This window comes from Drosophila albomicans, chromosome X (assembly GCF_009650485.2).
Source record: "Drosophila albomicans strain 15112-1751.03 chromosome X, ASM965048v2, whole genome shotgun sequence".
Lineage (NCBI taxonomy): Eukaryota > Metazoa > Arthropoda > Insecta > Diptera > Drosophilidae > Drosophila > Drosophila albomicans.
The window spans coordinates 26,081,144-26,096,060 of NC_047627.2; the positions used below are offsets into that span (position 1 = coordinate 26,081,144).

At 38.4% G+C, this 14,917-nt stretch overlaps 2 protein-coding genes across 3 annotated transcripts in view; both read left to right on the forward strand.

Annotated features, from left to right (window-relative positions):
* Positions 1-255: 255 nt before the first annotated feature.
* Positions 256-3,668, forward strand: LOC117566047 (uncharacterized). Its single transcript, XM_052008299.1, has 3 exons — positions 256-1,112; positions 2,298-3,363; positions 3,432-3,668. Exons 1-3 carry the CDS (start codon positions 351-353, stop codon positions 3,626-3,628), a joined length of 2,025 nt encoding a protein of 674 aa, XP_051864259.1. The 5' UTR covers positions 256-350; the 3' UTR covers positions 3,629-3,668.
* A 1,529-nt stretch (positions 3,669-5,197) lies between these two features.
* Positions 5,198-14,917, forward strand: part of LOC117566037 (relaxin receptor 2) — a 41,347-nt gene continuing 31,627 nt past the window's right edge. For both annotated transcript variants that reach the window (XM_034245489.2, XM_052008293.1), the window contains exon 1: positions 5,198-5,398. In XM_034245489.2, coding sequence (XP_034101380.2) covers positions 5,374-5,398 — 25 coding nt within the window. In that variant the 5' untranslated portion in view covers positions 5,198-5,373. The remainder of the gene's footprint in view (positions 5,399-14,917) is intronic.

Below are 14,917 nucleotides of genomic sequence, written 5' to 3' on the forward strand. Positions count from 1 at the left end.
TCGCAACATAATGAGCCGTTGTCCATTTGCCGTTTGGGTCAGGTGAAATGGCCGCGTAAAAGTCATAAACTGACCACAGCGCACAATGGAGGGAGGAGTGGGGAGTAACAAGGGGGGGAGTGGGAGGGTATTTGTACTTGGTATGCAAGCGATGACACCACGTGCTGCCTGCTGCCTGCTGCACGTCGATATCCGCTTTATAAATACAACAAACACCAAGGAAGTTCATTTCATTTTCTTGGCAACAATCGACGCGTTGACATAACATAATCTATCTGCTCCGCCAAAAATACGAAAATACTGAAAACGAAAGTGCCAAACGGATTACAATAAAGCCACACGCACACAAAATGAGCCACAGGAGTAATTCAACACGTCGGTTGCTCGTGATGTCGCTTCTTCTACTGTTGCTGTTGCACAGTCAAGTTGCTGATGCTGCACTGCGTCTGCGTCACTCGAGTCGCTTGGCCAGCACGACGCCAACCACAACGGTTGCCACGACGACGACAACGACAACGGCTGCTGCTCTCGATGCTGAAACCGAGCCCGCTTTGACGCCACCAGCCTCTGCCACAGAGGCAGAGGCAGCAGCCGAAGTTGCAACTCCAGAAGCCGCTTCCGTCTCCCTCTCCGCCTCAGATCCTAGCAATAACAAGCACAAACGTGGCATTCTCCATGGCGCCTCGCTTGCTGCCGGACATTGGCCGGGACGCACCTATGCCGCACAGTATGGCTACAGCTTGCAACTGCCGGCGGCAAGCAGCTTCTATGCCGCAGTGCCCGCTGCTGCCCATCATCGTCATCATGGCTTTGTTAAGGTTCCCGCTGCCGCTCTCGGCGGCTTCCATCTGAAGCAATATGCTCCGGTGCCCGCTGCTGCTGCTGCAGCTGCTGCCTTCCTGCCCACTGCTGTGGCCACGCCTGCTGCTGCTGCGCTGCCCGCTGTCTCCGCGTTGCCCGCCGCTGTTGGGGGCATCGCCTCGGCTGTCGCTGCCTCGCCCTCGTTTGTGCTGCGTCCCGGCAACGCCGTTGTTTCCTCATACAGCGTCAACTATCCGCATCAGCATCTGCACCGACCCGTCAAGCCTGTGCACTTCCATCACGCCGTGCAGGTAAGTTTTGGTTGACCGCAGGCTAGAATTGAACAACGGACGGACTGAGTCGAGAGTGACCTTAAACCTGAACTTGGACGTAAAGATTGACTGAAGTGTGGAGTCTAGACTGGCTAAGCTTGAGACTGAGCTAGGCACGGACTTAGGCGTGGAGTTTAAGTTAAGTTCCCAGACTAAACCCAACCAAAGCAGCATGAGACGACCCATGTTCGGTCTTCTAACTTGTCAGAGATTTCAACCTTTTTCTAGACTACAAACTAAGTTTTAGACTACGCGAGAAATTCTTGACGTCGAGTCTAACCTTCGACGGGAGCATAAGACTAAGCTTGGAACTGAGCTAGACTCGTACGAAGACCTAGAATTTGAGCTTGTTCCCAGACTAAACCTAACCGAAGCGCATTGTTACAGGATGAGACAACCTATGTTCGGTCTTCTAACTAGTCAGAGATTTGAACGGTTTTTTAGACTATAAACTAGGACGAGTTAAGTCTTTGACTTTGAGTCAGACTTAGATTCTGCTCCAAGCTTGTGGCTTCAATCTGAGGTTAGCGACTAACTCTACAGTAACACCGAGACATGGACGTTAAGAACATCCTGCTAGGGATAAAAAGAGACGTAAGACGTAAGAGTAAAAAAGCTAAGAAAATGCCTAGAAAAAGACTTAGACCAACGCAATCGCTGTAGACAGCTTGACCAACCCTAGAGTGACACCCAGTCCCAGGACAGCGACTAACCCTAGAGTGACAACTAGACATAGACCTTGCAAGACATTATGCTAGATGTACAGCAATGCGTAAGCTTACAAACAGAGCTAATAGAAAACCTAGACCGACCTAAATATTTTAGACAGTTTGACTAACCGTAGAGTGATACCCTGACGTTACAAATATCCTGATAGGGATAGAACAAAAAGGAAGCTCACAAAAGAGCTAATAAAAGATTTAGGAAATGACCTAGATCAACGGAAGCGTTTTAAACCGCTTGTTCTAACCCTGTTAGATCTAGGATAAGTGCTAGGCTTATGGCGCAGACAGTATCAACTACTTAGGAGACAAAAAATAACCTACACTTCAAGCCAGACCCTTAACTAGTTATCTTTACTAACAACATTCGAAGCGCTCAGACTTTACTTCTAGATCTAGGCATTCACCTAATTTTTGCGCTATTTCTTATATCCCTTTGCAGCCCAGCTACGTGCAGACCATTGCGCCCGTGCCTTCTGTTACACCCCTTGCACCTGGACTTCCCCTACAGCCAGTGCAACCAGTGCAGCCCCTTCAACCTCTACAACCAGTGCAGCCAATTCAACCAGTGCAACCTATTCAACCCATTCAACCCATTCAGCCAGTGCAACCCGTGCAACCAGTGCAACCAGTTCAGCACGTGGCTAGCCTGCAACCCGGTCTGACCTTTACCGCTGTCAATCCACCCGTTGCCGAGTTCCCCGTGGTGCCGCAATTCCCCGTTGCCCCCCATTTTCCCACCACCGCCACAGCTGTGCCCGTTGTGCCACAATTTCCCGGCACCGCAGTAGCACCACAATTGCCAGTGACACCCAGCTTTGTGCCTGCTGGAGGGCCACCAGCGCCCGAAGTGCCCGCCATACCACAGATTCCGCAAATCCCAAGCATTCCCCAAATCCCGCAGATACCCAGTATTCCCCAAGTGCCGCAGATTCCCAGCATTCCACAAATACCGCATATACCTCAAATTCCTGAGGTGCCCCAAGTGCCAGAGTTGCCACAATTCCCACAGCTGCCACAATTCCCACAGTTCCCCCAGTTCACAGTGCCGCAGTTCCCACAATTCCCTCCGGTGCCGCAGTTCCCCCAAGCGCCCAGCACACCCGTCGTGCCCGCCATTCCCGCCGTGCCCGCCACTCCGGCATTGCCCGCCCAGCCCGCTCAGCCAGCCAGTCCCGGCACACCGCCACCGAGCAGTCAGTTCTTCCCGGCAGCGGTGCAACCGCCACTCCCCCAACAGCCACCCACATTTGTGCAGCCCGAGGCACAGTTTCCGGGTGGCATAGTCCCGCTGCCCGGCTCCTCGCCGGTCCAACCGGACTCTGGCACAGCAATTGCCGCACCACAGATTCCCAACTCTCCCGAACCCGAGGCCGAGCAGCCGCTTCCCTCGCCAACGCCAACGCAACCACAGCAGCCCTGGAAACCGGTCTTCTATCAGCCCCCATCCACAGCCAGTCGGCCATCGATCACACTCCTGCCACCCTATGGCAGCGCACCAGCTGATGGTAAGTTCAGGATAATTTCCTATTTGCGGAGCAGCTTTTATAATCGGTTCTCTCTCGGTGCTTCTCAGGTTATTTGCCACCCGTTGGCGCACAGTCGGCGCAACTGAACTCAGGCAATGGCGCTCAGGGTCAGGGCATCTTTGATCAGCTGAGCGACGCGGAGATCGAGCACATCTTTGCCCAGGCCAATCTGGCGCAACAGCAGCACCAGCAGCAGCATCATCATCAACATCATCATCACAGCAGCAGCTACCAACACTATTGAAAGTGTGGAATCTCTCTTTTCTACCACTGATTTTTTTTTTGTTTTTTTTTTACCTCTTCTTTCTGCAACTATGCTACTCTTTCGCTGTATATTAAATTATTATTATTATTAAATAAGTTATTTATCAAAACATACAAAATGAAATGTGTAAGCTTTCCTTTCCGAGTTGTCTGAGGGCGACTTTTATTAATCTGAAAAACACGATTTGGTAAGAAGTAAGCCGACAGACAAAATCTTATGCACAAAACGTGTAAATAACAGCGTTATAAATAGAAATTTGAAGCAGTCCATTGTCAATGGTGTGTATACGTGATATAATGATTACGTTATATTCAGTTACGTTACGTATAACTCACTTTACGTACACGTTACGTACGTGTGAAATGTAAATATTTGTTGTATTGCCCTTAACTCATTTTACGTGCACGTTACGTTCCACACATCATATCGCGTATACGCAGCATTGACCAAGCCTCGTATTTTATAATCTTCATATAACGTATACGGTCCATGGCGTATACAAAATGACGTAGTGTGACATATTACGTTAACGTCACATCCATACGTTAGAAGTGCAATATTACGTATACATCATATTCTGTTTAAGTCACGTTACGTATACGTGACAAGTATTATGTTTCCGTCATATTACGTATACGACCTTATAACCATGTACGTTTTATTATACATATAAGACTTATTACGTATGCGACTTACTGCGTATACTTAATATTTTTATGCGAGCACCTTTACTTTTATAAGTTTCGACTTTACGCGACATTTAATATAGAGTTTGGAAATAATTGGAATGCATTTTAAGTGAATTGAAGTTTAGTTTAATTTTAATTTAAGAAAATTGAAGTATCTTGAAGTATGACCGCATTACATCTTTTAATAAATGTATACCAAGAAATTGAAAAAAGATCTGTGAAAATAAATGTTTCCGAGGCCAAGTCAAATCATTATTAAAATTAATTATTGGTTTTGAACTACACTCAAAGACTGAGGATTATTATAAGTATTTTCAATGCTGCTATTATTATTTTATTTATATATTTACTATATTTAATAAATCGAAGAAAACAAAAGATTTTCAGAATTTAATATTGAATTAAAACATTTCACTTTAGTTTAAATTCGCATTAGAATACATTTGCATACTGACTTTGGTTTTCCGTTATTTTGTGCAGAGCTTTTGGCCGTCTCACAAAGCTTTTTGCTGGCTTTTCACCTTGAACTTGAAGCGCGCGATGTGCGCAGCTTTTTTCATTCATAAATTGGCCAGCTGATTTTCGCTGTTTGAATGAATGCAAAAGGCGAAAGGCGACGAGCGATTGTTCGTTCGTTGCACGCTTCGTGTCGAAGCGTTTGCCGGCAACGAGGCACATGCCACATGTTGCAATCGCTACGATTTCAGTTCTTACCGTTAGCTACGCGAGCGCGCTGCCAATTTTGGCTGCGCGCAACGACAAACGACACAACAAAACATCGCCAAAGCCGAAACCAAAGCCGACAACCAAACAACAAAATTGTAACTTCAAAAAAGACGCCAAAAAAACAACAAAACATTCGTGAACTGATCTCAAAAAAAAAAAAAAAACACCGAACGCGAGTGCTCTGAATTCCATGTTGATTTTGGTTTTGTTTAGTTATTTTTTTTTTTTAAGTGTATTACTGAATTTGAGTGGTTTGTTTATTGCATTTGGGATTGAAAAGAACAACACATAAGGAGAAACACAGCTGTCATGACGATGATAATCTTGATGATGCGTAAGTCTTGCACAAATATACAGATACTATAACTTGATCAATTCGATGCGATGCGATTCCGATAATATTCCATTTGTGATTTCTGATTTCTGATCTGTTTATGCGCGAGAGCATACAACGTGCTGATCAATTATTTTATATACTCGCCGTGCTCTGTTGTAGCTGTATAAATACCAAATACCAAATACTAAATGAGTTTCAGCCCAAAAGCTGCCAGAGACATTGGCCATGTGGCAGGGAAAACAGGGAAAACAACAGTTGATCACACAGATCACACGCTGGCCAGGGAATTCAACTAGCAGATGCTCGATGCTCGATGCTCGAGAGAAGAACTACTTATTTGAATAGCAAGTGGAAAGAAACGCGATCAAATTTGAAAACTATTGAACTCTTAGTTTGTCATTCATTCCTTATAAAAAAAAATAGGAAATATGTTTAGCAAGTTCAAATTTTGAAATTATTTGAACTCTTAGTTTATCATTCTATATTTTTGCACAATGAAATATTAAATATGTTTTGTAAGATGAAAGAGATGCAATAAATGTCAAAGTTTTCATTGTCAATATTTTGAATCTATTTTCCTTACAAAGAAATGTGAAATATGTTTTGCAAGTGGAAAAAGATGCGTCAAATTTTAGAACCATATTAAATATTTAAATATCTTCTCACTTTGTATTCATTAAACTTATTTGGAGCTGAAGGCCTTTGCAATCAGTACTTAAGTAATACAGTTAGTATTATATTATTTGAATTGTATCTAACATTTTTAAATAAATAAATAACATTATTTGGTCTCTAAATTGCAAACTTTATTTCTCTCACATTTTTACATTTTTCATTCTGATTTATATTCCACAATTCCATAATCGAAAACAATGACCTAATTTTATTTATTTGCTCAGGTAGAACTCTAAATTTATCATTTCTCAGCCATACAGATCATAGCACTATACTATGTATAGTATATATAATGCTGACTATAGACAGATTCCCCCGTCTAGCTAATAGAATGTCTTAAAATATATGCGCAAGATCGTTAAATATGTTTTGTATAAATAGAAGTTCGAAATAGTATTCTAGTGCTGCAATAGTTTGTTTACTCACTGACTGAAGTAGCAACAATATATTATATATATTCTGTAAAATGTATTTTGCATGAAATATCGACAAGTTTTCAAGATTTCATTTGAAGTCAAATGAAAGTTCTTCCAGCTGTTCGCCTTTAAAACTTTATGCTGGTAATTTGAGTTTGAGAATTTCCAACCCTATCGAATGTTCAGTCAATAAAACAGCTGCGTTATCTCTCTGCGGAGGCGTAGGAGGCGTGGTCATATGCTTTAGGGACAAAAAAAAACACATAAAACCAAATATTTTCAATTTCCCTTCATTGGATTAAATGAAAATTTGTAATTTGCATATTAATTCACGATATTAAATGGACGATGACCAGGGTTAAGGGAGTGATGAAGGGAGGAAGGAGGGGTGGAGTGCTTGGCTTATGTAGCGATTTACCGTTAGTCTATTAAATCTTTGTAATAAAATGTCATTAAGTTTTGGTGAGCGGCGGTTGCCAACTGCGGTGCGGTGTGCTGTGCTGTGCTGTGCTTTCTGCCACCTTGATTTACGGTGCTGCAAAATGAACCGAAATGGACAGCAGCGAGCAATGAAGTGTTTGCTGTGTGGTGAGTGGATTGTTTTAAGTGTGTGCGGGTGTGTGTGTGTGTGTGTGTGTGAAGAGTGTGGATTAAGTGTGTGTGAATGTGTGAATGAAGAGTGTGGTCTCGATGTCCGTGTCCCAAAAGTTGTGTTATTAGTTGTGACCGCTTCGCAGCTTATGCAAATTCCGACACCAGAAACACTGACTACACTGAGAGAAATTAGGGGCCCGCTAACATATAAAGTTGTAAAATCAATTTCAGTCATTTTACGTCGTTTTATAAAAAATTATAAGTAAAATAAAATTTAACAAATATAAACACAGAGAGAAAATAATCTATATCGAAAGTAGATTTTTTTCGATCATAAAAAAACAATTTTTACGTTGAAACAATCATACATCAAAATTTGTATGCCAAATTTATATTTTAAAATTAAAATCTTGACTCAAGAATGTTTAATGCTAGATTGAAAAGCAGATTGCACATCAGAATAAATATAAAATTGCAATATATAAATGGTAACAATTAGTTATGTAAGTGTAAAATATGCCAAGTTTATTAATTTTGCTTTTCAATATAATCGCACATTAATAATTGTATTGCCGGTTAGGATTTTAATTTAAAACGATTCTTTGCGTTTTGCAATTTTAAAATAAAAATGTTTAAGACTTGGTTTTCTTGTTTTGCTATTTCAAATTCAAATATATTTTTGAGCCCAGAATCAAATAAACTCAAGTTGTTTGAAGCTTTTACATTTTTAAATTAAGAATATATTTTTGTATTGTGAATTTTTGATTAATTTTTATAACACAAAAATGTGATGTCTATATATGAAAATAATCTAGTGACATGACAAATTTAATTTCTATCACATGTGAATTGAATATATATTATTTAAATTTAACTTTAATACAAATAAATAAAAATTAGTTTCGATCATTTAATCAAATTTTTTATTGTATTTAGTTATTTTAATTTAATTATTTATTCACTTTTTCTTGTGCTTATATTAACAAATTAACTTAAACATTACATACAAATTTATTTAAAAGTCTTTTCATTAGCACATCTACTAGTAAGTACTCTTTTCTCTCTGTGTAAGAGTCGCCAAAATGCGTAAGGAGTAAGGAATAGAGGATGAGTGAAGAAGTTGTAGGTAGGTGGATAGAGCAACAGTTTATGAGCATGAACCACTTTAACCGCACTTCAGTTAATACGGCAATCATTTTGTGCACAGCGACGGTGTGGGGATTAAATTCCGTTAAGAGGAGAGAAAACAGCTGTTTGATGTTCCATCAAGCAACCAACCCAAAAAAAAAGCGATGGAACTGATGGAAAATTCTCAACTGGGAAATCGTCAGCACAGAAATTGAGATAGAAATTGAGGCTGAAATGGAAAAGTGGGAAAATGAGATGAGAATGAGAAAATGGGGATATGGTAAATGATAAATTGAGACGGTTGCTGACGGTAGGTGACAAAAGCAAACAAAACACCAGAGGCCCAAAGCCAGACATTGTGCGGCTGTGGTCTTTTGACTTTTCGAAAGTCGCATTTTAATTATGAAATCAAGCAGAAAATGAGAAAACAGTAAAGATGCTGATGAAAGAGTTTGCAAATTTTTGTAGACAAAACAAAAAGTTGATTAATATTGAATAGGTTCAATAAAAAAAAAAAAAAACAAAATAAACACGTTGCATATCAATCACATTTACCTTTGACAAAGGCTGTCAGCGATGACTGCCACTTGACACTTAGCGCTGACAACTTGCTAATGAAGTGCTGTCCACTTGCCAAATGAATAATTTACTTTTGAATGAATGGAAATGTAGATTTATAATTTGATGAAGTGGAAAAAATAAACGATTTATGAATCTTGAGTTGTCAACAAAGGAAAGCAGTATTGTATAAAGTATATAGGATTGTTGTTCTAGTGTTGTAAAACGTATGAGCAAATGTCAGATGCAGATAATAAAAGCTTTATCGTTTCCTTACGTACTTATGTAGTCAATGCCTGATGCCTCTGAAGAGTTAATATATGTACTTTTATATGCTATTCAGCAAATAACAAAACTTTTCTAGTTTTCTCATGCTCTTTTGTTGCATAACCCTCTAAAAAAGGCACGGCAACTTGCTAGTGAAGTGCTGTCCACTTGCCAAATGAATTATTCACTTTTGAATGAATTGGAATATGGATTTATAATATGATAAAGTGGAAAAAGAAAACAATTTTTGAATCTTTCACTCTAGCAGTGTTGTACAATGTATTTATAAATGTTGATCTAGTGTTGTAAAACGGAGTAAAGGAGTAAATGCCAGATGCCTCTGAGGAGTGAATGTGCACATAGTAATACCTTTCAGCAAATAACAAAACTTTTCTCGTTTCCTCACGCACTTTTGTTATATAACTCCCTAAAAAATAATGCATGGCTGCTCTCTCCAACCTCTGTCTTTCCTCTGTAGAGAGTAAATGAAGTACTCGACGCATTCAGTGAGCAACTTTTAAAGTTATCTGCTTCACATGCACACACATAGAAATTCATCCTTTTAGTTTTTTATTTGTATTTTTTGTTGTGGGGCGTGAATCCCGACAATAACGAATCCTTTTTGTATAACGCACATTATGCAGGCAGGAAAAAACAAATAAGTTGGCCAGAAATTTGTGCGTTTCTAGACCAAAAGCAAGAAATGGAAGAACGAGTTTCGGGAGAAGGGAGGAGGGAGAAACGAAGACGGAGACGGAGCAGGAGATGCAAACGGAGTCGATGTTCAGTAGTTCAGCTCACGTCCATTGCCTGCCACATGGAAAATGAAGCCGATTTTCCATTTAAGCATCTGTCGCCCGCGGCTGATGCCCAGATAGAAGAGGGAGGTGGATGGAGGGGTTGCTGATGAAGTGGGGTGAGGTGAGAGGCGGGGGCAACTCATGTTGGGGTGCTCATGTTGATGGCAATGATTCGTAAGCGTTGTCGTTTGTACTGCACTCGTTTGTAATTTGAATACGGCAATCATTATTTATGGACGCTGGTTTCAGATGCCCAGCTAATGACGTAGCCCCCTTCTCCATCTCCCTCTCCCTTCCCTCTCTCTCTCTCTCTTCTCAAACATCCTCGTGTGGCACATGCGAGTCGCTCGCACGCTAATCGACGCCACAAGTCGAGCCCAATATCAAGTGACAAGAGTGCCAGGGACAAGCGATGAACAACCAAACAGTTTTCTATAGTTGTATTTTTTATTTAAATACCCTATAATTTCAGGTCATTCGGAGTTAATAAATGATATTGTCAGTGAGCACAAATTGAATTCAAATTGCATAGCAAAGAAAATTATTTTAAATTACTTACTTTTATTTACAAATTAATGGAATTCAAATTTGCATCATAAATAAAAATCTTTAAATTAAATTAATTTTTATATATTTTTACTGCCATTATAATATAATAATTTGTTGTACTAAAATTTTTTCCATACCAAAATTTTATTAGTATGCGGAACTTCTTAAAGTTTTTACAAAAAATGAAATTTTATTAATTAATTAAATTATAATTTTCTTCAAACAAACTCAACTAGTCAAATTGCGCCCACATAGAAAAGCTAGTCGGGCGACTGTGAAAAACTTGAGTAGATTAAATGTCAATTGCTGTGTAATTTGATAGGCCTTAATTGCTAAATATAATGAGCAGTAACTATGCTAAAGAAAATGCAAGTCATTTAGATAATATTTAAGATTAGGGCATTTTTTACTGAGTTAATACAAAATTTCAATGAACAGAAATATCATTATTACTTTAAAGAAGATATCAAAAATAAACCGAGAAGATAAATTGTTAAGTCAAGATTCAAGCTTGGCATTGATAATTTATTTATTTAATTTATTCAATAATTCCATTAAAATGTTTAAATTTAAAATCAAGACCTCAACTTTTGAAATAAAAAAGTACTCACAAACGAAGTTTCTTATTCTGGAGTAAGGAGTTAAATAACAAAATTCCAAATTATAATTTATATACTATATATTTAGTATATTTCAGTATTTTAATAGTATATTAATTTAATGTATTTAAATGATAATTCTGCACTGTTTCCGCACTCACAGTCGATCACATTTTTGTTGACATAACTCTTTATATTAATATACCAAGTGTTTTGGTATATTTTAGTATTTTGATAATCCCGCACTGTCACAGCCGATCACATTTTTGTTAAAATCCCTTGTTATATCAACATACCAAATATTTTGTTATAGTTTAGTATTTTTTCAGTATATTAACTCTATATATATTTTAATGATAATCCTGAGCATTTTCCGCACTTACAGTCGACAAAGTTGACGTAACTCCTTAAACATATCAATATCCTAAATGTTTTGGTATATTTTAGTATTTTTTATTCAGTCTATTACTTTGGTATATTTAAGAGATAATCCCGCACTGTTTTGTTCTTGTCAAGAACAAGAAGCTCGCAGTCGAGCACACTCGACTCTCGTAGTCTGCCTCAGAGTCAGCCTCTTTATTATATAGTGGTATTTTTTTTTTAATACCCGCTACCCATAGGGTAGAAGGGTATTATAACTTTGTGCCGACAGGAAATGTATGTAACAGGTAGAAGGAGGCATCTTCGACCCTATAAAGTATATATATTCTTGATCAGCGTCAACAGCCGAGACGATATGGCGATGTCCGTCTGTCCGTCTGTGTGTCTGTCCGTCCGTCCGTATGAACACCTAGATCTCAGAGACTATAAGAGATAGAGCTATATTTTTTTTCGACAGCATTTGTTATGTTTGCACGCAGATCAAGTTTGTTTCAAATTTTTGCCACGCCCACTTCCGCCCCTGCAAATCAAAAAAATCGAATAGTAGTTATGATTACTGAAAATTTGGTTGCGATCAGATAAAAATTGTGGAAGTTATTAAAGAAATACTTTTGTATGGGCAAAAACGCCTACTTACTAGGGGTCTGAGTTGCTTTGGCCGACAATCTGGCACATTGTGCCGTTTATGGTATATTTTGAATGGTATACTATATCGACATACCAAACATACCATTTAGTATATTTTTAGTATTTTTAAGTATTTTCGGTATATTTTGAAAATTATAACGCAATATTTTGCCTTTATTAAAAATGGGTAGCGGGTATCTCACAGTCGAGCACACTCGACTGTAACTTTCTTACTTTTTTTTTTTTTTGGTAACCGGAAGCCAGCAGCTTAATTGAATTGTCGCCAGGTGTAATGACGGGCTAAAAGGTTACGCATCATTAGAGTAGGCCATTGATAGGGTTCCCTTCTCCTGACTAATCCACAGCGAATGAAATATATACATAGAACATTCTGAGATGTCTCTACTTGAATGGCATGCAGTGTAATTGAGCTAAGTGATACAGAAAGGTGGCAAAAGGACATTCCAATTCCAATTCGCATTGAGTGATTGTGTTGTTCGTTGACTACAGGAAGGCGATGCTAAATATTTATGACTCGGTTGGATTACGGCTGCTGACAGGAAAAACGAACCCAAAGCACTTAAGACCAATGATAGGAACGTGTTCCCGTTTTAAGCCTACCGCAATCATCCTTAAGGATTGGTTTTGGGAACACTTATAGTATACTATATCAATGATTGTAAGTCTATGCCGGGGCTTAAGTTCAATACGAGACGAATGTCGACACTCCTCTGAGTGAAACTTCTGCTAATAGCTGTCCATGATATTCTTTGTAGTATATTTGGTTTGGGTTATTTAAACTAATGGGCTTTAGTCAAAGTTTTTGCGTGGGAAATACAGAAAGCACAAAGGAATCACATAAGTTTTCGACGAGTTACGAAAGACGGCAAAAGTTAATGACAGACAGCGAATCAAGTAATTAATGTGACCTTGAGCAACAAAGAGGAAATTCAATTTATGCGCGACATGTTAAAATACATTTCAATTGAATCATTGAATCAGCTGCAGACAGATAATGTGAAAATAGTTAAGATAAACGAGTTTGCCTTGATAAGACTTTAGCAGAGTCATGAAATTTTTGAATTTGTAAAGTTTTGTTTTATATTTAACCACATCTCAAATTAAGCTTAATATATTTCATTCTTTAACAAAAATAAATAAATCAAGTTTATCTAGTTTTTAATATTGCCATAATACAAAATTAAGAAAGAAATCTATCTAGATATCCGCTACTCATTTTCAATGAAACCAAATACCAAATGAAAGTACCAAAAAAATACTAAAATATACCAAAACATGTATTTGGTATATCGATATAATACCACTCTAAAATATACTATACAGTCGAGTGTGCTGGACTGTAAAATACCCTCTAATTATTTTCAAGAAACCCATATTAAAAAAAAGTATACAAAATTAAAATACCGAAAAAGTATTAAGATATATGAAAACCTGTATTTGGTATATCGATGTAGTACCACATTGACATATATACAATAAAGTACAATATATACCAGAGTGTCAGCGTTATTTTTTGTCATACAAAAGCATTTCTTAAATAACTTTTATAATGTGTAGCTTAGAAATCATAAATACTATTGTTATTATTGCATGTACCAAAAACCACTCTAACTTTAAATTCACATTGTGATTAGTATAGAAAAGTTATGATATTCCAATAAAATATAAGTGCTGCATATTAATAATAGATGAGTTTGTTTAAAATTACATAAAATTATTGCTTTATTTATTTAACTAAATATATATCAATTGGTTCTTTTATTTATTAAATATCTTATCTTCTAAGTATTGATTGTAGTTAAGAAATTGCTAAAAAGAATACTAAATATTTGCATAGCTTGTTAATAGCTAATATGTCCCCAAAATAGGATCGATCAGCTGAATATCGCATTAACATTGCTGTCAATTTGTTAAGGATGAGCCTAATGAATGGATTTATTGCTAAGTTGATTTATAGAAATAAAGTAAACGAAATAAACTGAAATCAAAGTGCGTCTGCATGCACAGACATGTCAGCAGCAGCAGGGTCATAGGGTCACTTGATGTAATTAACATGTGATTGCTGCCAGCGTTAAGGCATGGACAAAAGTAAGGGGAGGGAAACGGGGGGGAATGGGGAATGGGGGGCTGCCTGTCAGTGTCAAACGCGAGGGCGACCTCAAGACAAACACATAAAAAAACAGAAGGCCACAAAATGAATGTTTGCACAGCGGCAAATCCAGTTGATGTGCGAGTGTGTGCGAGTGTGTGTGTGTGTGGCATGAAAAATAGCATGCGTAATTTCTTGATTGAAGCGTAAAGGCCTCGGCATAGGCTTAAGCTAGGCTCCAGCCTCTCCTCCTCCTCCTCCTCCTCTCCATCTCTCTCACTAAAGTTTAAAAAGGACAACAGACTCGCTTCATTTAACGCTCTGCGAATGTGAATCCGAATGCGGATATATGGCTTAGACCTTTGTCACAATGTTTGTGCATGTGTGTGTGTGTATGTGTGTGTGTGTGTGTGGCATTTATATTCATTTGGGGCATTGCTTGTTGCCACTTATTGACTTTTTCGTTGCGGCCATGCCATGACTATGATTAATACTTTTGGCATGCCACACACACTCTCTCTCTCTCTCTCCTGCTTTGGTATTGGCTTTTAGGCTCGCAAGAAGCAATTAAATTTGGTATTGCAAACAAATTACGTGGTATACGGCTTTTGGGGGGCTTTAATGGGTTAACAATTAACCCATTGGCATGCGAGCTGTATCTCAGTTGTTCCACTTCAAACATACTTGCTACGTACTTATTTTAAAAATAAAATCAGCGTCCAAGGGGGAGGGGGAGGGGCACGCCCCATTTTTGTGTTTATTATCAGCGAAATTTGTTTTTATATGTATTTGTTCTTGTTTTTTTCTATGCT

Excerpts from the sequence above, each read along its gene's own strand:
- LOC117566047 (XM_052008299.1), top strand. The coding sequence starts at position 351 with ATGAGCCACAGGAGTAATTCAACACGTCGGTTGCTCGTGATGTCGCTT. Across the intron at positions 1,113-2,297 it reads ACTTCCATCACGCCGTGCAG|CCCAGCTACGTGCAGACCAT; the intron begins GTAAGTTTTGGT and ends ATCCCTTTGCAG. Across the intron at positions 3,364-3,431 it reads TGGCAGCGCACCAGCTGATG|GTTATTTGCCACCCGTTGGC; the intron begins GTAAGTTCAGGA and ends GGTGCTTCTCAG.